We start from the raw sequence: 20,359 nt of genomic DNA, 5'->3' as shown, positions 1-20,359 counted from the left end.
CTTCTACTGCTTGCTGTAGACACCACTCGCCTCTCTTCTCTTGCTGAAAAGCATATCAGGTATCAACCCTGACACTGTGAAGACTCTTACTAATTTCCCTGTTTTTCAGATTCAAGTCATCTGAACGCTCCAGCCACTTCTGCTTCCCAATCAAAATCAGAAACAAGGACTGGAGATAGTTACTGAGGAGAAAACAATTTTGAGAGAAGGAGGAAAAAAAAATAAAAAAACCTTCCCCACTGCTCCCAGCAGTTGGCAGAGTCTGGATGCTTAAAAAAAAAATGTAGAAGTTAACAAATTACACTTAAGCACCTGCTGTCACTCCTGTAACTTCACTCATGGCTTAAAGCAGTATGATAAACAGTCATACTGTTTTTAACATGTGCCTAACACTGATCTCATTTAAAAGCCCTTAATCTTGGAATACCACATACTCTCACAATAAAGAATGTTGAGGAAAATTAAAGACAAATTCATAGCAAGTTCGGAATTTTCTTATTTTCTGTGAAAGAAGTATTTGATTGTTCCTGATCATGGCTGGCTTAAGCTACTCCTACATCCAAATTGTTTCCCATTTGTCCCTAATGGAAGTTTATCTTCTACAGAAGCTGACTCTTAGGAAAGCAGATTACTTCTTCCCCCCTACGAACTCTACAGGCACTTTGACAAAGCACACAAAAGCTATGTGCTTCCCATGCCTGCAATGCTTTAACAATTTGGAAACTAAGGATATAACTACTTTATTTATTGCTTGTTATAATCTATCAGAGCTGCTTGGTTTGCCATAGCTCTTTGTTGTCTTTAAAAGATTTAGTGAAGGGTATTTTCCACTACTTTACATAGCTTTTCAGAACCTGCCAGACAGTGAGCAGAAAACATCTACTCTAGTGCCTCTTTTGGCATCCAGTAAGTCTTATATATTGCTGGATCCACACCTCCTTTCATTTCCATGCTGTGGATACGGCAGCAGTTCAAGTACTGGAGTTTTCTTTAAGTAAACCACTTCAGAATTACTCTGGTAAAATTGCATACACAAATGACCAAAAAAAAAGAAAAAGAAAAAGAAAAAAGGAAGTCAGAAGGTACAAATATTGATGTTCCTGTAATGAATTTACTTACCTCTAAGGATAGCACCCTTCATCTTCCAAATTAATAATAATAAAAAAAAAATTTTTCCTTTATCTATCAGCCTCTTGCCAAGACAAAGTAACCCATCCGGGACAGGCCAGCTCACTACAGTCTTCGTGACCAGGTAAGGTCATCAATCTTTCATCGAAAACTAGAGGATGCAAGACCAGTTTGTTTCTTTGTTTAACCTATTTAGGCTCTCCCATCAGCATAGATCATCAGGTGACAGAGACCTGTAAACATCCCAATGGTGATAAAGCAGCAGTTTCAACAAGAGCTGTATTATAATACCACCAACTGCAAGTCTATAAAAGTCTGTGTTCTGTAATTTCTAACCTCAAAGATAATGAGAACAGAATTAAATCTTTGTAGTTTCACCATTTTCATGTTTTTTTTTTTAATTACCTATTACTAGTCCTGCAAAAGATGGGTAGAATACTAGGGTGTTAAAGGGTCAAGGGACTAACACTGATAGTGATATGGGAAGTATACTAAAAACATCACGATTGCACCTTAAAAATCATAGTCTATATACCATACAGAAGTTTCTATGGCTATCAGTATCCCCAAACTATGGCTATCAGTATCCCCAAACTGACAGCATTCTAGAAAATGTTGGGATTATAGACAGGAAAGCAATTAAAAGTTCAGACAGATAGTTGTCACAAAGTTCTTAAATTGTTTTCATACCCTTATACAAAAGGATAACTGCTGCATGCACTTTGCGCTTCTTGATCATGTCATTTTAAGTGCTGGATGTTAATAATACACTTATCAATGTTTTGCATTAAGTTATGATCCAATTAAAGTTTAATATGAACAGATACAAAAAAAAAAAAAAAACAAAAACAAAAAAAAACTCTTTAGCAGTTTCTACTACATATGTTGCAAAATGAGTTTTCAGTTACTTACATTTAAACCAACACAATACCACATTGAGGACTATTTTAAAGTCATACTCCAGCATACACTGAAAAAACCACTTGTGGTTCAGAAATTGGACTGCAGCTCTACTACATTCCCATTTCAGTAGTTTCCATTAAAAGCAATAGTGTTTAACCTCTTGTCCCGCTGGCCTTGTCAAGGTGGAAGAACAGTGTGCAATGTGCACACAATAAAGACAGATGATCTTGTGCATAAAACCGTAAGAGATTTGAAATAACTGTCCAACTTCCAGTGCTGTTACAGATCTTTTTAAATGATCTTAGGTAGGTTACTTCATCTCTTTAAGCCTCAGTTCTCAGGCCAAGAATTGTAAAGACAAACTTACTACTGGTGTTAGCTTTCAGACACCAGAATTGAGTGTCTTAAAAAACACAGTAACAAGTCAATTAAACAATTACTGGCAAAAAAACAGGTTAGGCTGGCACTCAGGCCTAGGAACACACAAAATAGAACTTACAAGACCGAGATTTTTGTTGTTCATTACTTCTTATTTCAAGAATTAAGTTTAGCACAATATCTTTGTTGTGGGAAGGATCCAAGAAAAGGATATAATCAAACTTGTAATGAATATAAAACATCTAACAAAGCTGCTACCTTGTCAATCAGTCGTAAGCTGAGAAAGCCAAAAATAACAGGAAGAGTTCCAGTAGAGCAAAGAGCACACATCTACTACATCAACTCTTGAAGCAGATGTCCAAAAAAGCTTGTGCGTGCAGAGTGGGCAAAGAGCAAACAGGAAACTTGAACAGGTTTCCTTTGCTCTCTTGCAGCTTCTGAACAACAAGGAAACACTAAGTCTGGTCGAGTCAGCTGCCTGTTGCTATGAACAGAGAAAGTCAGTCTCATCTGCCCAAAAGAGCTAGCACAAAAAAAGTGATAAAATAAAGTGAAAACTATCTTCCCTTAGCCCATATACGCCTTGCACACATGCATTCTTATGCTACTGTTGAATGCAATTATCTAAATCTAGTCTCAACATTTAATCTCTACAGTATCAAATTTTATTGATGAAGGTACAACACAGCAAAAAAGCCTGCCAAAGCAGGCAGAGTGAACAGCAGTGCTACACAAGTGGAATCCCCTGTTAAATACAAGACCAAGCAGAAAGTCATGAGATTTTATGCTTTAGAGTGATCCAGTATCTACACGTATCTTGAGATTTATGATCAGCCATTCAGTTAGCCCTTGACATATTTCTTACAGCACATTTTTAATCTTGGCTTTACTCCATGTCACTTGCATTACACACAGGCAAGCTGTCTATACTGTGCCATGTTACCTCGTTTTTACTCAGCATACTTGCTCTTCTGTCCGCAGGCAATTAACTCAATTTGTGACAAATAAAAGTTTCAGCAACCAGTTTAAGCTCCTCATGAGGCTTTTGGCATGGGCTGCAAAAACTCTGCCAGCAAACTATGGCCACAAGCAGCAGTTGTTTTCACCAGGGAAATTCATTCTTCAGCAAGAATCCTCTCCTGCTAGACCATAGATCTAGCCAACATACTGCAGCTTTTCATCTGCCTGTACTGTGCAGTTCTCTCACCTATATCAGACAGGAGAGGGTATATCCTGTAAGAAGTATATGAGTGGTATACATTTACTAATGGAATGACTCCAAAATACACAGCGCAGCAATTTGCTCAGAACTTAGTATAGGCGTGTTTCACATAAGAGAGCACTATGTCCTATTTGGCCAGACAAGCAAGACACAGAATAAAAAGGTTATAAACAATTGCTGACATTCATACATAGTTTACTGAAAAGTTGTGTGTTTCCCAGTACTACTTCCAATCTTCTCTAATCCTTTTTTGGGAAAATAAGCACAAACCAACACTGTCTCTCCTCAGAAAAAACAGTCCATTTTCTTCCCCATTTCTTACTCTCATATTCTTCACTGTCATCCCTCAGGCCTCCTCAGCAAAGTTGCCAGAATTGTCAAAAATAGATCTGCCTAAACAGCTGGACTTATCACTCTCATCAGGCAATAAAACTGTAAGACCATGGTCACAGTTTGCGATGCAGACAGCTGTTTCCCTACTACATACACACATTTAAAAGTAATACCAAATTGACCTGTGACAGAGTGCAATTATCCACAGGACAGAAACCATCAGTTAAGTTAAAATATCATTTTGTTGATTTTGCTTCTCCTCTTTATACTTTCTCTTTGCTCACTGAATCATGCTAGTCTGTGCATTAATCCCTGGCCAAATAACTCTCATTATACCATCGAGACACCCACGTTTTCCCACTAAGTCTTGTCTTGATTGGCGCTTTCCTCTCAGGAGTACACAGCCTGTTATCCTGCAGTTTATTACCTTCAAAAAGAGTCTGAAGACAAGAGACACCTCAGGACATTAAATGGTCCATTGGTATTTTGTTGCAAACTTTATTTAAACAGACAATTTGGCTAAGATGACCTAAACAGACAGGAAATAAATCAAAAAGGTTATGTATGACAACCACAAAAACAACATTCCACCCCTAAACTTGGCAAGAACTCCAAGCAGCATTTCAGCCTTACATGGGAGTATTTTTACTTGCGTAGTTAGCAGTTAAAATACAGTACACAGTTACTACAACAGCACTCAACTGTGAAAAGCAGCCCTTTATGAAATTTGAGGAACAATGTGACCAAGCCACCAAAAGTGTAGGAAAAGCAGAAAACTGAAGCATAGAGTAAGTCACGTGCCCAAAGCACAGGTAAGCCTGTCATGGTGCCAAGAACTGAACCTAGTTTTCCTTACATATCAGTTTATTGCTTAGGCTAAGAGCAAAATGAACATTTGTGCAAAACTCTACTTTCCCAAGCACTAACTAGACAACAGCTATCATACATCATACCAAAAACTGTATGAACAGATGCAACATTTTTATTAACCTGTCAGAAGACTAACACTAAGAAGCAGGCTACTGCCAAGTCCAGACCTACTTCAGCCTTCCTAGCTGTCAATTCCAGTCATTTAGAGTTCTTGTTTGATTTCCCCTCGGATGATCTAGACAAAATTCAGATCTTCTGAAGAGCAAGAAATTCAGTTACCTGCTCTATTATTACATGGTAGAGCTCTTAAAGCATTAAAGTGGGATTAAAAAAAAAGGATTGTTTTAAATAAATGTTTTCTTGCCTAGGTTAAAAAAAAAAGAGATAATACCTTAATTTTCTGGTGAATATATCTCAGTGAATCTGCTGTACCCATGTCCATGTTGTCACTGATGCACACAAAATCCAGCTTCATTTTTGTGTCCAGGTTTAACACTTTTTGGATTTCCTTTCTTGTAATCACAATGACCTCTAGGACAGAAGAAAGCAGGGCAAGATTAAGCAAAGACACTAATGTATTCATCGTGAATAAGACACACTCACTTTTTATTTATGAAGCCTGATGGAAGTGTCAAATGGCTTGAGTCACATAACTGGGTTCTACAGTGAACTAAGCTCTCTTGGCAATAATAGGTCTTGCAAAAGAGATTCAAGTTCCTAATGAAGATGAAAACAATCTCTCCTTTTTGGAAGGAGCTTACTCAAAGGGACAGACGCACTGGGGATGTAAAGTGACCTAAAATTAGTAAGACAGAAAACAGATGTTTTCTATCTTTAGAAAGTGACCTCAAACTATGCCTTCAAAGAGTATGAACTGAAGAATGCCATCATGAGACCCTGCTTTAATGCCACTGATATTTTAGATCTCTGTCTTTTGCCCACCCTAATCCTGTATAACTCTTTATGGAAAACACCATCAACAACAACATTTTATTGCTCAAATCACTTCCCAGTACCAGCCTGGGAAGGAAGTGGAGTACTTTGTGATCAAAAGACCTACTCCATTTACAAATGAAAAAAGGTAGATAGATAGCATTTGTTGGCAATAATGATATGAAAACATACTTTCCAAAGCAAAGAGTGTGACAATAGAATTCTGCAGAGAAAATAGAACAGCAAGAAACCTTTTCCTCTGGCCTCAAGAACTGGAGGAAAAAGCAAGAGTCAAATCTTCAATTTAGCTTCAAACAGAAAAAAAAAGAAGAAACATCATAAACTTATGGGATTTTAAAAGAGAAATACAGCAAATAACAGAAGCTTTCTAGACTGATGGCTATGTTATAAGCTTAACATACAGTAAAATCAATTTGCATAGGTCAAAACTGAAGTCATACTGGATCTACTAACAGAAAAGATGAAGAGACTGTAAACATGACAGTTGTGTGGCAGTTTGGTACTAGAAAGAGGGGATATTCTGCCCTCTCCCATATGGGATGCCAACTTGGATTCAAAACAGGCTGACAAACCTGCGCAAAACAATAGAGTTACAACATCTTGAGTTGGGAAGAAAAATTACTGATGGAGAAGGAATTTCCACCTTTCAGCATAAATCCAATAAGGTAGACAAAGGAGAGACAAGGCACTTGCAAGGGGGACAAAAGGGAAAAAGCCAATCAGCCTGCAGTACATCTATTTACTAACATAGGCATTTATGAGGAACAAAGAGAAAGGACCAAATACTCCTAACACATAATAAAAATTATGATCCAACTGACACAACAGAAGAGTCGGGAGAGAATTCATGTCACTAGAGTATTAAGACAGAAGTATACAGCTTGCTCAGGAGTCAGCAAGAGAAGAGGAAGAAGGTGGTAGGTTGCTTCCTGAAGATGCGTATACAAACTAGTGTGGTCCAAATTTTAGTAGGAGATAAACAAGCTGAAGATTTCTGCATAACAACCAAAAGAAAGAAGACAGATCCAACCATAATACCACCTACTAGTGGTCAAAAACATCAAATGGAAAAGACTACTATTGAATAGCTAAAACAAGTCGTGTAAAGCATAGAAATGGTTACAATGATGATTTTGGCTATCCATATGTCCGTATCAAAGGATGAAAGGATGATTCTAAGGAAAAAAAAAGAAGGAAGAACAGTCAAATAAAGAAAACTAACATTCAGAAAGCAGATTTCAATAGTAGCCATCAAAAAACAAATCCAAATGAAAAAATTCTTAAAAGCTGCTTAATGAATAAAATTAAGCCCAGAAGTTTATGTTTACACATTCTTCCATTCCCTCACACTTAAAATAGTAAGAGGCTAAAATGGAAAAATCATGGGTTGGGCCAAACATATTCAAAGAGAGGAAGAAAAAAAAAAAAAAAAAAAAAAAAAAGATGTAGGCAGGAAAAAATAAAGTCAGATTCTCAGGATAGAATATAAAAGAACCACACAGTCACAAAGGAACAACAAGAAAAATGGAGAAGCAGAGACAACAAAACAAAAAAGAGGAAAAAACAGGGACATGAAGGATAGAAGGAAGAAGTTCCATAAGTAGCAGAGGGAACACCACGGGAAAATTTGGTTCATCATCTAAAAGGTAAAGAAAACTTATACCAGAAAATGCCAAAAAACTTCACCATATACTAACTGCAGTTTTAGTCCTCTAGTGAAACAAGGCCCACAGAACATTACATTCTGCCAGTTCCCCATCCTGTTCTGTACAAAACCCACCACCTGGCTCCATGCAGGAGCAACAAAGGTCTAAGTGCCTCAAACAGAGCACATAACCCTGAACTTCAGGCCAGACTGGAACAACAAACCAAGAGACATCCCAAGAGAGCTGACACATGTCTCAGGCCATAATGATTCAGAGAATTAAATGAGGGAGAGATATCCAATCAACAACAGTAGGAGACATCAAATCTGTGAGAAGCACGTCAAGAGAAAAAGCCTTAAGGGAGGGGGACAACAGAGTTAACATTAAGGAAAGCACACAAGGACCAACAGCAGTCACGGTTCCCTCCAGGGTGGAAAAGGGACCTGTGGCTAAGGCAACGGTCAGCAGAGCAACAGTGACAAGGCATCAGAACGAGGGGAGAGGCCAGAGGCAGTGGAGGAGGTGGCTGGTGAAGCCTGTCCCCTCTGCGCCCCGTCCCCCTCCCGCCTCACCTTCGAAGCCGGCACGCTCCAGCAGGTTGAGGGGGTACCAGAGCAGGGGCCGGTTGCCCACGGGGAGCAGCGGCTTCGGGATGCTGGAGGTCAGGTCTGTCATCCGGGAACCGCCTCCCGCCGCCATCACCACGGCCTGGAGCTCCATGCTGCAACGGAAGCACACGCGCAGGCCGCGCTCGCTTGCTCAAGGCCGGCCGCAGCAGGCCCGCGCTGGGCCGAGCCGAGCCAGGCCAGGCCAGGCCAGGCCAGGCTAAGACCTGGCCGGACCGGAGCCCCCGCCGCTGCTCGGAGGCGCGCGCACCGCCTGCGCCTCCGCCTGCCCCTCCCGGCCCCGCCGCCCGCCGCCCCTCGCCGCGTCGTTACCTCGGACCCGGCCGCCGCCGGCTCCCAGCGCCGCACTGACAGGACGGCAATGGCGGCGCCGGCGCGCACTGCGCGCGCGCGCGGACAGCCGATCAGCTCGATCGCTCAGGGCGGAGGTGGAGCGCCGAGAGGATAGATCCTCCCTCCCCGGCGTCTCACAGCAACCGACGCCCTCCCGGCCAGGGCAGCGAGAGGATCCCAGGCCGAGGAGCGCCGAGTCATGGATCCCCGCCTGGCCGGGCAGAGAGGGTCGGCGACACAGTGCCCCCTGGCGGCCGGGCGGCGGGCTGCAGGCGGGGCGGGGGCCGCGGGGCGGGGGGGCATTGCTGAGGGGCAGCTCGCAGGGGGGCAGCTTGTGAGGGGGGGCATTGCAGAGGGGACAGTTTGCAGAGGGCTTGGGGGGGCATTGCAGAGGGGGCAGATTGTGAAGGGAGGCATTGCAGGGGGGCAGTTTGCAGAGGGCTTGGGGGGGCATTGCAGAGGGGGCAGATTGTGAAGGGAGGCATTGCAGAGGGGGCAGTTTGCAGGGGATCATCATTGCCAACGGGGGGGGGGGATTTGCAGGGGTCTCTGGGCAGTGTGCACTCCTCAGCCGTGCAGGAGGGCCAGCCAGCAGTGAGGCAGCAGAGGATTTCAAGATTGGACGGAACAGACACAAAACGCACGGACAACCGGGGCAGCCCCTGGTAGCTCTGCCCCCCTCCAGCCCAGCTCAGTGACCGTGCAAACCATGAGTGTCTTGCACGGCTCCAGGAGCCAAAGCCCAAATCACCCTGGCACGTGGGCATTAACAGCCAGCTGGCTGCTTTGCAGGGGCAGGCGTCCGCGTAAAACACAGCTGGAGATCTGGCTGCAGCCACGGGGCTGCCAGGGCTCACGGCGCCTGGTGCACGTGGGTCTGCATGGGGCTGCTGCCCAGCCAGGGGGGCCGGCGTCCCCTCGGGTTTCTGGGGGGCTCCTGCCCCGTGCTGCCGTTGCGCGCGGGCGGGAAGCGCGATGCCTCCCACGCCGCAGCCTTCGCCAGACGGGCTCCGGCCCCAGCACGCACAGCGGCGCGGCACAGCCTTACGCGTGCCATAAATCGTCCCCAGCACTGGCTCAACGCGGGGGCCTCGTTGCTGAACATCCCAGCACACTTGGGGAGGAGCTGCGGCTGGTGCTGGCTCCGCATGGAAAGTGGAGCCCTACCCAGACCCGCGCTGCGTCTCCAGCACTAGCAACGCGTACGAGCCCGGGGGAAGCCGGGGCGCAGCTTCGCCTCTGCCGGGGCCGCGGGGCAAAGCCAGGGATGGGAGGGGGCTGCGCTTGCAGCACGCAAGCGTTAGCTGCCCGTGCCAGCTCCGAGGGCGGCTGCGCTGCTTCGCCCAGCTCGTGCACCCACGTTGCACGCGTCGGGGTCCCGGTAGCCGCCAAGGGACCGGGCGCTAAGACTCTTCCGCAGCCGGCGGCTCAGCGCGGGGGCGAGGACGGGGACCTCGGGGTTCGGCCAGCCCTGCGCGGCAAGGCACGTGGGTAGCCGAGGGGCACGGAGACGGACGTCTCCCCATCCTCCCGCGCCACGGGTTGGGGGGTCTGGCGCTGCCGAGGCGCCAGGGTGCTGCCGGACGCTGCGGGGTTTGGCACGAGGACGGAGAGCGGGATCCTTGTGCGAGGAAGGGGTCGGCGCAGGCAGGGGCAGGGCCGGTTTGGCGGTGGGGCTCAGAGCCCGCAGGACGTTGATTCAGCTCCCGCTGGGGGTCCCGGGCTGCTCCGGAGCGGCCGGGCTGCGTGCGGCACCTGGTGGCCGCCGGCCCCCGGGGGCTGGCCAGACCGCAGGCCGCGCAGCCGACGCATGCACGCGACACTCGCCATCCTGCAGCGCCGTGCACCGCCCGAGCGCCCAGCACGCGGGGGGCTGCACCGGCCCCCCACCTTGCCCTGCCTTGCAGAGTGCTGAATAAATAAACGTGCTCCAAGCCCGGCCCTCAAAAACCACGGACTCGAACGCGATCCGTGGCTGGATGGAGGTAACGGGGCCTCCGACCTGCAGTTTTATTGAGGCCGGTGTCCCCGGGGGCAGACGGCTCCTCTTGGCCGGCAGAGCAGCTCCCGGTGCCGGCGGGCCCCCCGGGGCTCTCACTCGTCCCAGATGTTCTTGTCCGTGTCGATGGACACGCAGTTGTAGACGGCGTAACGCAGCAGCTCCTCGCAGGCCTTGGCCCTGGAAAGGAGAGGTTGGGGCACAGCCGCGATGGGCACCGAGAGGGGGACGGGACCCCCGTGCCAGCCCCGGGGAGGGCGAGTGGCCCCCGCCCTGAGCCCAGTTCCACTCACGAGGAGTACGTGGGCAAGAAGAAGGTGCAGGAGCAGGTGGAGGCCTCTGGCATCAGGTCCACTGCTTCGGAGCTTTGGAGAAAGAAGAAACCAGTTTGGCCCCAGTCCCTGGCAGAGCCCTGAGATGCCCAGGCCAGCGCAGGACAGACTCACTTTGTCCTGTCCGGGTAGACGGTGATCTGAACCGGGAGGCGGCTCCGGCCAGTGACAAACTTGAGGAAGCGGCTGAGATCCTCTGAAAGGAAGAAGAGGGCTCAGGTCTTGGCAAAAGAGCCTGATGGGGCCAGCAAGCTCCACGCCCAACCTGCCAGCGGGGTCCCCGGCCACCCGCCACCGCAGCAGGGACTGCCCTTGCAGCAGCGTCCCAGGAGCGCACAGCACAGCTACGGCATGGTCTCAGTGTCCCGGGGACGGCTTCCTAGGGAATCCCAGGGGCTCTGATGAGTCTCCCAGGGGCTCAGGGCAGTGGTACTCCATCCTACTGGACCCACCACCCCCCCCACGGCGGTGCACACACAGAGTGAGTAAAGGCCTGGGGGGTCACTCACCCCTGGTGAAGTTGTTGAGCGCCTCCAAAAACATCTGGACACGGGAGTCGTCCTGAGGAAAGTCCTCAAACGTCACTGCGACAAGGAATGCCCCAAAGCTTTGTTAGCGACTCCCAGCAAGGGAAAGTGAACACGGGATGCGTCCAGCCCCTCCGCGAGTCCCGGCAGTGGAGGTGGGGGAGGAAGGGACCCTCGGGACGTGGGCCGGGCTGCTCTCCCTCTGCCCTGCACACTCTGAACATCTGACACCTGCCAGCACCCGGCTGAGCACGCAGCCCCAGGGCACTGCTCCTGGAGAAGACAGGGCCACCTCCTACCCGAGGCCAGGCAGGCTTTAGCTCCCCTTGCCTGCTGCCTTGGCTCCCCCAGCCACGGTCCTCCACCAAGACCCTCTTTGCAGAACATGGCCTGGGTTCCTCTGCAGCCGGGGGCTGCAGATGCACGTGGAAGGAGTGAGGGTTACCCTTGGCTTGCTTGGAAAGGTTTGGGCTGCTTAGTGAGATCCCAGGAGCCCCTGGCACTCCTGAGCAAGACTGGCACCTTGTCCAAAACCAGGCAAAGAAATGCAGGGTCCTGGTTTGCAGACACCAGTCAGAGCAGAGAGCAGCATCAGCCTGCCCTGGCACTTACTGAACCTCCTCAGCTCGGCCACTGTGATCTCGGGCTCCCCGCAGATCTTCCTCTCCAGCTGCTGCCAGGTCAGGAGGTCCAGCACAGCCTGGGGCACCACGCGGAGCAGCCCAGCTCGCATGGCTGCAATCTAGGGGAGCACAGAAGGGGTCCCACGTTGCTGCAGTGAGTCTGAGCCTGGGGCAGCTGGTCAGAGCACTGAAGCAAGGCACTAAGGGACCCCAGAGAAGGCCCACGGCTCATGGTAGAGCCAAGAATCAGCCCTGGGGCTTGGAGTCAGCCCATGCACAGGATGCACAAAGGGACTGCCCAGCTGGAACTGGTACCAGGGACATGTTTCTGCAGCCACCAACACCACGGCTAGGGTCCAGGCCAACTGCTGACTATGAAGGTACCAGGAGAGCCTGTCATATGGGGCAAGGTCCACCTTGCAGCCCAGCCAGCCATAGGAGGCAGTGTTACCTGTTCCTTGCTCTCCTCCAGCCGAGCCTTCTGCACCAGGCGAATGAACTCCTCACGGTCCTCGTAGCGTACCACAGTGCTGCTGCCATTGGGGATCAGCTCCATCACGCGCTGGTCACTTAGCACCGTCGTGTAGGTCAGCTCTCTGCCGAACATGAAGTCAAAGGCCTCCCTGTCAACTGCCTGCAGCACCTCCAGGAGCTTCACCTGGAACGAAAACAAGTAAAAGCTATCATTGCAGAGCAACCAGCAGGCCACAGGCACGTACAGCCAGCTCTGGCCCTCATCCCTACTCACCAGCTCCGAGTCCACAGCAGCAAAGTCCTTGCTCCAGCTGACCTCCTCCCCTGCCAGCTGTTTCCACACCAAGCCTGGCAGAGACAGGACCTGCAGGAGGGAGTGGAGACACACGTCCTTCTCATGCATCTCCTTCAGGGTGCACTGGCCGATGACATAGTCTTCTCCCCAGGCAACACTTCCAGTTGGGATGTGGCAGCAGGAGGATCAATACCCCTGGGCTGCAACATCCGGGGCAGGTCTGACCCTCACCAGACCCCCTTGCCAGGGCTCACCAGAAACTCCTTGCCCCTTAAAGTTGCTCCCATGAGCTGCCCAATCCACTCATACTTGGGGAAGTCCCTGCAGGAGGGGTTGGGGACATACATGTCCCTGGTGTCATCAGCACCGTTACCCTGCAGGAGAGAGGTGATTAGGACCTGCAGACAGAGACACAACACAGGCAGCCAGGACGAGCCTAGCACAGTCTCCCCCTTAGACCTTCCCACTCCATCCCCTTGCCTGCCTTTCCTGCCCCTTTTACACCCATCCAGGAGATCTCCATCAGATGGGTGCATGAACAGCAGCCTGACTGACAGCCCTGCAAGCATTAGGATAGGACTAAAGCCCCAAAATATTGCAACTCAGGGACAAGCCCACAGGCAGTACCAGTCTCTGATGAATTTTCTTCCCAGAGCATATCCCAAGGCTCCCTGCAAAAGGGAGAGCCCAGCCTGAAGGACCTCTCCAAGCCTAAATTCAACTGCACCAGCTGCTGCAGGCCTGAGAAACACCAACAGGTTTGGGTGCCCTGAGGCTGGGACAGGCAGATGCCAGGTGCTACCCTGCTGCACCTGGTTGGATGTGCGCACAAAGAAGGGTAGGGGCACGGCGACGTCGCTCGAGCTGGGACACAGCTCCTCCGACACATCGGCCAGGCTGTCCCGAAAGCCTCCACCTGCAACGTGAAGAGCAGCTGGTTAGCGTGGGGGGCTGAGCTGGACACACAGCCCAGGGCTGGCCCAGCCGGCAGTCCCAGGACTGCCCTGCTGGGGGGCAGTGGCAGTGCTGTGGAGGGTTAGGGCAGATGCAGGGTCCCCACCACAGCGCAGAGCAGGGCTACCACCCAGAAGGCACCAGGGACCGTGTAGGCACCCTGCAGCACCAGGTGACACCCGCAAGCTTCTGTCTGGTCTCCACCAGGTGCAGGAGAGCCAGTGCCCTTGGAAGAGCCCTCGGGATGAGCAGGGGGCTCTCACCGTTGTCCACGATGCCCTCTGTGATGAACTCGCACTCCCACCACTGGCTGTAGCTCAGGGGCCACCTGTGGGGAAGCGGCAGCCCCATGTACAGGCATCCTCCGAGCCAGGCAGAAGATGCCCGGGGTTGGCAGCATCAAGCATCTCCCTGCACCCACATCCCACTCGGGGCAGTGACACCCCGCAAACATAGACTTGAAATCCCAGCATGGCCCCTACCTATAATCCATGGGCTGCTCAGTCTTGCCTGAAGCTCTGAGGCCTTCATACACCTAGAGAGGAGCACAAAGCGGAAAGGGGACCAAGCTGCAGCAAGGCTCAGTGATGGCTCAAACAGCAAACACATCCCCTGCCCAGTGCCCTCGCACAGTGCGCAGCCCGCCTCAGCCAAGCTGAGGGTACCTGGGTGAAGACAGCGTTCTTGCAGCGGGGGTCAAGCGCAGGGTTGGCGCGGTGCTCCCGGGCCAGGTACCGGTTGAGGTACAGCTTTGGTGAGGTTTGTGGTGCGGGGCTCTGCGAGGCCTGCAGGCACTGGGCAATGAGGGCTGTGCAATGCTTGGACAGCAGCAGGAACGGCTTGATGCTCTACCAAGGGACAGGCAGGGCTGGTTAGGGGCCACGCTCCTGGCCGCACATGTTGACAGTGCCATCCCCAGCTAGCAGGTGGTGAGAGCCCCACAAACACTCACCCTGAGCATGCTGAAGGTACCGATGCTCTGGTCCGAGATGGGGATCAGATAATGCAGGACACTGTCCAGGAGGGTGACGAACCTGGAGACCGGAGAGGAGCAGCGTGGGGATGCAATGGGGCTGGGGGATACGCAGAACCTCACCCTGCGTTGGCACAGTGCAGGGCCCAGGGCACAAGCTCGCCACACGTGGGTCCCCTCCAGGTCATGGAAGGGCCCTGGCCTGGCGATGGGGAGTGCCCAAGGAGCAGCCTCTGTCCAAGTGCTTTATCTGGACCCCTCCCAAAGAAAAAGTGCAATCAAGAGCAGCTCCAGCATGTGGCCCATGCTGCAGTGGTGTGACTGGCTTGCTGCAAAGGAGCTCGCTGTGGGGTCCGTGCTGGCCCCAGCTGGCAAAGGGGATAGCAGACTTCAAGAAAGACATATGCAATTCCCTGCTAGAGGCCAGGCATGGTCCTCCCTCAGGCCCCAGGCTTGCTGCAGGCAAGGAACCATTCCCATGATGTACCTCTGAATGAGCACAGCCCGCCGGTACAACGTGTCTGCTTCCACCCTTTCCAGGAGGGGATACCGCACCAGCCTGGCCGGCTGGAACATGTCCGCATTGAGGACCATGTCCCACTCCCAGACGGACTTGATCTTAATCCCTTGCAGGCGAACGTTGCACCCGCCCTCTGCCAAGAAAGGACAAAGATGTCGGTGCAGACCTGCAGCCAGCACAGCTTGGATGAAGGTTGTTTCAATAGGGGACAGGGGGCCACCTCCAGCTTTGCCTTGCAGCATCCCAAATGGAGCTCATCCCCAGACCTTCTCCCAAGGAACCAAAGCAGCAGCCAGCAGAACAGGAAAAGCCACAAAAACCTCTTGCAGCCCTCACAGGTGCATGGATTCTGCTGGGCTGGCAGCCCCAGGTCTGGTCGTACGAGCTCACCCCGGCACTCCAGAAAGCGGATCTCCAGGACCGGCAGGTAGGTTTTCATGTCACGGAGAATGCACACGTCATGGAAGCTGCTCCTGCACACATAGCACAGAGGAGATGACAGAGCCTCTTTTTCGCCCCTAGAGGCGAGATGATGCTCCTGGATCCACAGTGGCACCTACGTCTGTCCCAGCCGCATGGCTCAGCCTGCTGAGCGGGCCAGCTGCAGGGCGCCTGGGCAAAGGAAGATGGCAGGGATGCTCCTCACAGCCCTGAGCAGACTCAGTGGCATCCACAGGCTCCCACCAGCAGCATCCGTGCTTCAGGCCATGCTGCCCTTCTGCCTGCTCCCATCTCTGCACTGCCACCAAGGCTGCTGCACCCTGCCTCCACCCTGGCTACCCAAAACCACTGGGGCTGCAGGAAGGGGAGGGAAAGGTATTTCTGCAACATGACCACAGCTAAGCAGCAAGTGAGCAGCAAATCCCAGAGTAGGGCTCTGCAACACTCTCTGAGCCCCCCACCGCATGAGCCTTTCTGCTCACCGAGGGCTTTAGCAGGAGAGCAGCAAACGGAGAAGCACAGAAGAACAGAGACATCCTGAAGAAGGCAGAAGTCACTTCCAGAGAAGAACCAGAAAAGAGACCTCAGCGGTCTCGCAGATGTTTCTTCAAAGACAAATCTCACTGCTCAAGCAAAAGGGCAAGCAGGCCAGTTTTGGGCAAAGAGGAGGTCTTCAGTTCCCTGTGTAAACCCCAGGTGCACAGCGGTGTGTGCAGGCTGGGTGCCTGCCTCAAAGAGAGCATTGCAGAGCTCCAAGACGGCCTGGGACAGTGCAGCAAAGAGGGAGGTAAAGTGCACCAGAACTCTAGTTCTAGCGTGGAGAGAGATGCCCGGAGAAGAAACGACAGTCGTATGTGCTCCCACAAACAAGGAGGGAGAAGAACCCCCAAAGTCACCAGCCAGCAGCCACAAAATAGCTTGCAGACCAGAAGTACAGTTGAAGGCACTTGGTTAGCGTGCAGAGGATGGGTGTCCATCACGCTTGCAGCAACTGATACAACCTCCAGCTCAGGGAGCCCAGACCCGCTGAGAGCCCATGTCAGGGATGGATCGCTCAGGATCTACCTTAGCACTTCCCTTAAACCTCCACACTGGACACAGGTACAGTTTAGGAGTTTGGTCAAAGCTGGATCAATGATGCTTCTCTCTTGTTACTCACTCGCTGATTAAGACACTTCGCAGATGATGCAGCCTGTTCAGTTCCCCACCATACACGGCCACCCGTCTGGGTATGAAGGATGTGACCTGCGACGCTAGCACCAGCCACAGCTTCCTGGAGATGAGAAGAGTGAGAAGAAACTTTGTCCTGAGCCTCCTGGGCATGGAGATACCTGGGAGATGCCCCCTGAGCTGCCAGCAGGGCTGTGCACACCAGACTCCCTCCTGGAACACAACTGTCCCCCACTTCTACCTTGAGCCCCAGGTTGTGGCCAAGAGAGCCCAAGTAAAGAGCTGTAGTCAAGGCAAACAAGGGCCTCAGACCCTGTTCATCTCCAGCACAACCCCTGCCAGATACAGGATACCCATAGGTCTCACTTGACAACGGAGCCTTTCTTCATGTTGAGCCGCACCCACTGCTCCCCCAGGGGCCCATCACTCTCCCAGAAGGTGTCTGTCCGTCCGTCCGTCAGATGGGATGCATTGAAGACCTCCTGGAAGAGCGCAGTGGGCAGAAGGAGGCAGGGTGAGCATCCTTGCGCATGCTGGGGCCACCTCCAGGAGGGATTCCAGGAGGCCAGAGGAGGTCAGACCAGGCCAGTCCTTGCATCTGCTGGGCTGCTAGTGAACGGCAATTCCTGTACAGAGCAAGCTGGACGTGGCCACCAACCCCTCGGGGGTTGGAGAGTGCCAATGAGATGCAGTAGGGTTTTGCCCAACTCACACCAGCTTTGTTAAAACCCCAGCCCCTGTTCCTCATGGAGGCACCAGGTACCACCGGCTACACCTTCTCTGAGCTGCGATGAGACTCATGTGTGCCATGTGCTGCAACTCATGCTAATTTTTGCCAGCACATGCCAGGCATACCATGATACCTCCAGCTCCCCCCCCCCCCCCAGAGACCAGGAGATGTGCCATGAACAAAGCCTCTTCCCTACCCAAGGGCAGAGGAGAGCTGATGCCTGGAGGCCTTCCAGTTCCCTCCTCCCCTTGTGAGGAGGAAGTTTAGTAAAGTCATTACTCCTCCCATTTCTGGGGCTTCCCAGAGTTGCCCAGCCCAGCTTGCTCCTTCTCCTGCGCAGGCTGGTCCAGCCCTATTACGCACCGAGGAAACCTCGAGGCTGTTGATGTGTTCCTTGATGCAGTCAAGTCTCTCCAGCTCCCTCTCTCTGCGATCATAGAGGAAGCGCGCCAGCTCCGTGTCACACTCATAGCTCCAGGACGGTGGCAGGGACCTGCAGGCAGGCTCAGGGTTAATGGGCCAAGGGCGACCAATCTGCACCCCAGACCTGCCAGCCAGCTCCCAGCCTGTCCATTAGCCCTAGATGATCTGGGCACCCCCCTATCGGGAAGGCCCCAGCATCCCACAGTCACCAAATCGGGACACAGCTGTATTGCTGCCACCGCACTGGGTATTTATGGCCACCCTGGCCCAGTAGAATTTATGGCCGCCCCGGCCCAGTGGAAATAGTGCAACGCAAGTGACCCGTTGGCACGTGGAGCAAAGGCTGTCTTCATCAAATGGCGACCAGCCCCCGCTCCAGACCCCCACCCTGCCGCAGGACTGCTCCAGGAGATGGGCTCGTACCGAAACTTCTGCACTGCAGCCTCATCCTGCTCCACAAGCCTGGGTTTCCCTCCGAGCCGCATGGAGTATGTCAGATCCACCACTTGCTCCCAGCTGGAACAGCCCCGGCAGAGGAATTATGTAGGTGAAAAGATGGGTCAGAGCTCAGCATGCCCCAGCAATTGCCAACTTAGCCTTTAAGGCAGCAGCAGTACAGGGCCAGGGGGTGCAGCATCCAGGTGCCAGATGCTCAGCCCAAATCTGAGTGGTGCTGAACCACCCTGATGTCTCTCTTCCATAGGCACTGCCAGAAGCAAGCACAGGTAGCCTAAGAGGTGGCACCATCCTGCACATAGGTTCTTTGGCAGGGACATTTGTCTCACCTGTGCCAAAGGGGGTCAGTGGGGCTGTGCTCGGCATGCCCAAAAGAGTTGGGAGAGCTGGGCCACATGTCCTCTGTAGGGCATCAGTCACACGCAACTCAGCAACACACACATCGCTGTCCCCTGGCTGGGAGTGCCAGGCAGCGCATTCGGGCCCTACCTGACCGCAGGTTTATAATCAACCCCGAACATTTGCTGCTGCCATTGGATCCTCTCCACAGACTCAACTGGGACCAGCTTATCTCCTCCCTCTCCAAATCTCTGTGCCAGGAGCCAGCCCTCTTCCAGGTCATGGCAGCCCTTGTGCTCTTCTAGCTGCTCCTGAAATCACATCCGGACTTGTCACAACTGTCTGGACCCCAAACCAGCTCCCTGCAGCATCCCTGGGGCTTGTCCCTCTTGGGTGCTGCAGGAAGATTATTAGCAAGCTGAGCCCCTTCGTGACACAAAAGGGTCCTGGGACCACTGATTTCAAGGTCCTGAGGAAATGTGACAACTGTGTAGCGACACCCAGATGTCACCCAGCCCAGAACAGCCAGGTTCAACTTCTGGGAAACAGTAAGACCTGAAGAAGCAACAGAGGACGAATCCACCTCGTGTGCCTCTAAGCAACCCAGCTCCCTCCTTCCCCAGTAAAACCTATCCCTCGCTCCCGCTCGCCCAGCCGCGCTGTGCCCCGCAGGAGCCCCTTGCGCTGCTCTGCTGCTCGGCGTCGCCCTCCCGCACCGCCGGTCACGAGCCCGGGCCCCGCTCGGCCGGGGCAAAGGCTTTGGGCGGCTCTTTAGAGCGGGGTGACAGCGCGAGCCGCGGGAGCCGCGCAGCCTGCGCGGATCCGCACGAGCGGCGGGTGCGGCGATGGGGGGCGGCGGGGCCCCGCCGGTGCCGGTGCCGGTGCCGGTGCCGGTGCCGTTACCTTGCTGAGCTTCACCCAGAGCCCGGCGCCGTTGCAGTACTCCTCGCCGGTGGCGCGGAGGCAGCCGCCCTTCCGCACCTCGATGGTGGCCCGCGCCGCCCGCTTGCCGCCCCGCGCCGGCCCCGGGCTGTCCCAGACGCTGAGCAGGCTGCGGGCGGCGGCCGCGGCGGCGGCGGCCGCGGGGTCCTTGCAGATCTTGTACTGCACCTCCCGCGGCACGTAGCAGAGCGCGGCGGGCAGCGCCCGGGCGCGGCGGAAGCACTCGCTGCACTGCAGCAGGAACCGCAGCCGGCCCAGCACCTGGTGCGGCGCCTCCCCGCCCGCGCGCATCGCGCTCCCGCGCCGGCCCGGTGCCGCCGCCGCCGCCGCCGCCGCCGCTCCGCTCCGCTGCGCCCCCGGCGGTGCCACCGCCCCCGGCTCCGCCTCCCGCCGCGCCCGGCCCGGAGCTCCCGTGCCCGCCCCGGGGCGGGGGTTGCCCGGCCGCAGCAGCCCCCGACCCTCCCGTCCCTGCCTGCACCCCTACGAGCAGAGGGGGAGCTCGGCACCACCGGGGCTCGGCAAAGCGGCCACCGTGGGCTCAGGGCACCCCCTAGGCACAGGATAAGGAAGAGAAGGGAACGGGGCGGGGGGGCCTAGGGGCTGGCATGCTGCTGTGGGAAAGCTGGGCCTGGGCTGCCCAGAGGCCTATTCCTGCCCCAGGCACAGTGCTGTGGGCTGGGGAGGCTCCGAGCATGCCCGTCAGGGAGGAGGACCGGCCTCCCTGCCCAGAGGCAGCTTTAACCCATGCAGCCGTGGCATCCCAGCAGC

General features: G+C 53.3%; 2 protein-coding genes across 3 annotated transcripts in view; both read right to left on the bottom strand.

The window, feature by feature from the left end:
• The window catches only part of EIF2B3 (eukaryotic translation initiation factor 2B subunit gamma), a 101,069-nt gene extending 92,630 nt beyond the window's left edge, over positions 1 to 8,439 (bottom strand). The window contains exons 1-3 of the mRNA XM_062581902.1: positions 8,373 to 8,439; positions 8,007 to 8,155; positions 5,226 to 5,365 (exon numbers count right to left, since the gene is read on the bottom strand). Of these exons, the coding sequence (XP_062437886.1) occupies positions 5,226 to 5,365; positions 8,007 to 8,154 (288 nt within the window). The 5' untranslated portion in view covers position 8,155; positions 8,373 to 8,439. The remainder of the gene's footprint in view (positions 1 to 5,225; positions 5,366 to 8,006; positions 8,156 to 8,372) is intronic.
• A 1,926-nt stretch (positions 8,440 to 10,365) lies between these two features.
• Positions 10,366 to 19,900, bottom strand: LOC134143202 (E3 ubiquitin-protein ligase HECTD3-like). Of its 2 annotated transcripts, none has more exons than XM_062581016.1 (21): positions 19,553 to 19,900; positions 18,800 to 18,960; positions 18,278 to 18,370; positions 17,795 to 17,924; positions 17,068 to 17,183; positions 16,691 to 16,804; positions 15,481 to 15,563; positions 15,058 to 15,223; positions 14,550 to 14,631; positions 14,263 to 14,445; positions 14,080 to 14,132; positions 13,861 to 13,925; positions 13,456 to 13,559; positions 12,898 to 13,017; positions 12,623 to 12,712; positions 12,326 to 12,532; positions 11,864 to 11,993; positions 11,234 to 11,308; positions 10,839 to 10,920; positions 10,686 to 10,757; positions 10,366 to 10,572 (listed from the first exon to the last, which is right to left on the bottom strand). In XM_062581016.1, the coding sequence occupies exons 1-21, from the start codon at positions 19,880 to 19,882 to the stop codon at positions 10,488 to 10,490; spliced, it is 2,541 nt and encodes an 846-aa protein (XP_062437000.1). In that variant the 5' UTR covers positions 19,883 to 19,900; the 3' UTR covers positions 10,366 to 10,487. The 2 variants fall into 2 exon arrangements, with proteins under 2 accessions (XP_062437000.1, XP_062437001.1); XM_062581017.1 differs by having other exon boundaries at positions 15,481 to 15,557.
• Positions 19,901 to 20,359: the final 459 nt, after the last annotated feature.

Source organism: Rhea pennata, chromosome 8 (assembly GCF_028389875.1).
Source record: "Rhea pennata isolate bPtePen1 chromosome 8, bPtePen1.pri, whole genome shotgun sequence".
In the NCBI taxonomy this organism is placed as follows: Eukaryota; Metazoa; Chordata; class Aves; order Rheiformes; family Rheidae; genus Rhea; species Rhea pennata.
This window is presented reverse-complemented; position numbering and strand designations above follow the sequence as displayed.

Coding starts and splice junctions, on each gene's coding strand:
- LOC134143202 (XM_062581016.1), bottom strand. CDS start 19,882: ATGCGCGCGGGCGGGGAGGCGCCGCACCAGGTGCTGGGCCGGCTGCGG. Junction 15,564..16,690: donor CGAAGTGTCTTAATCAGCGA/GTGAGTAACAAG, acceptor CTATGTGTGCAG/GAGCAGCTTCCATGACGTGT. Junction 14,133..14,262: donor AGAACGCTGTCTTCACCCAG/GTACCCTCAGCT, acceptor GCTCCTCTCTAG/GTGTATGAAGGCCTCAGAGC.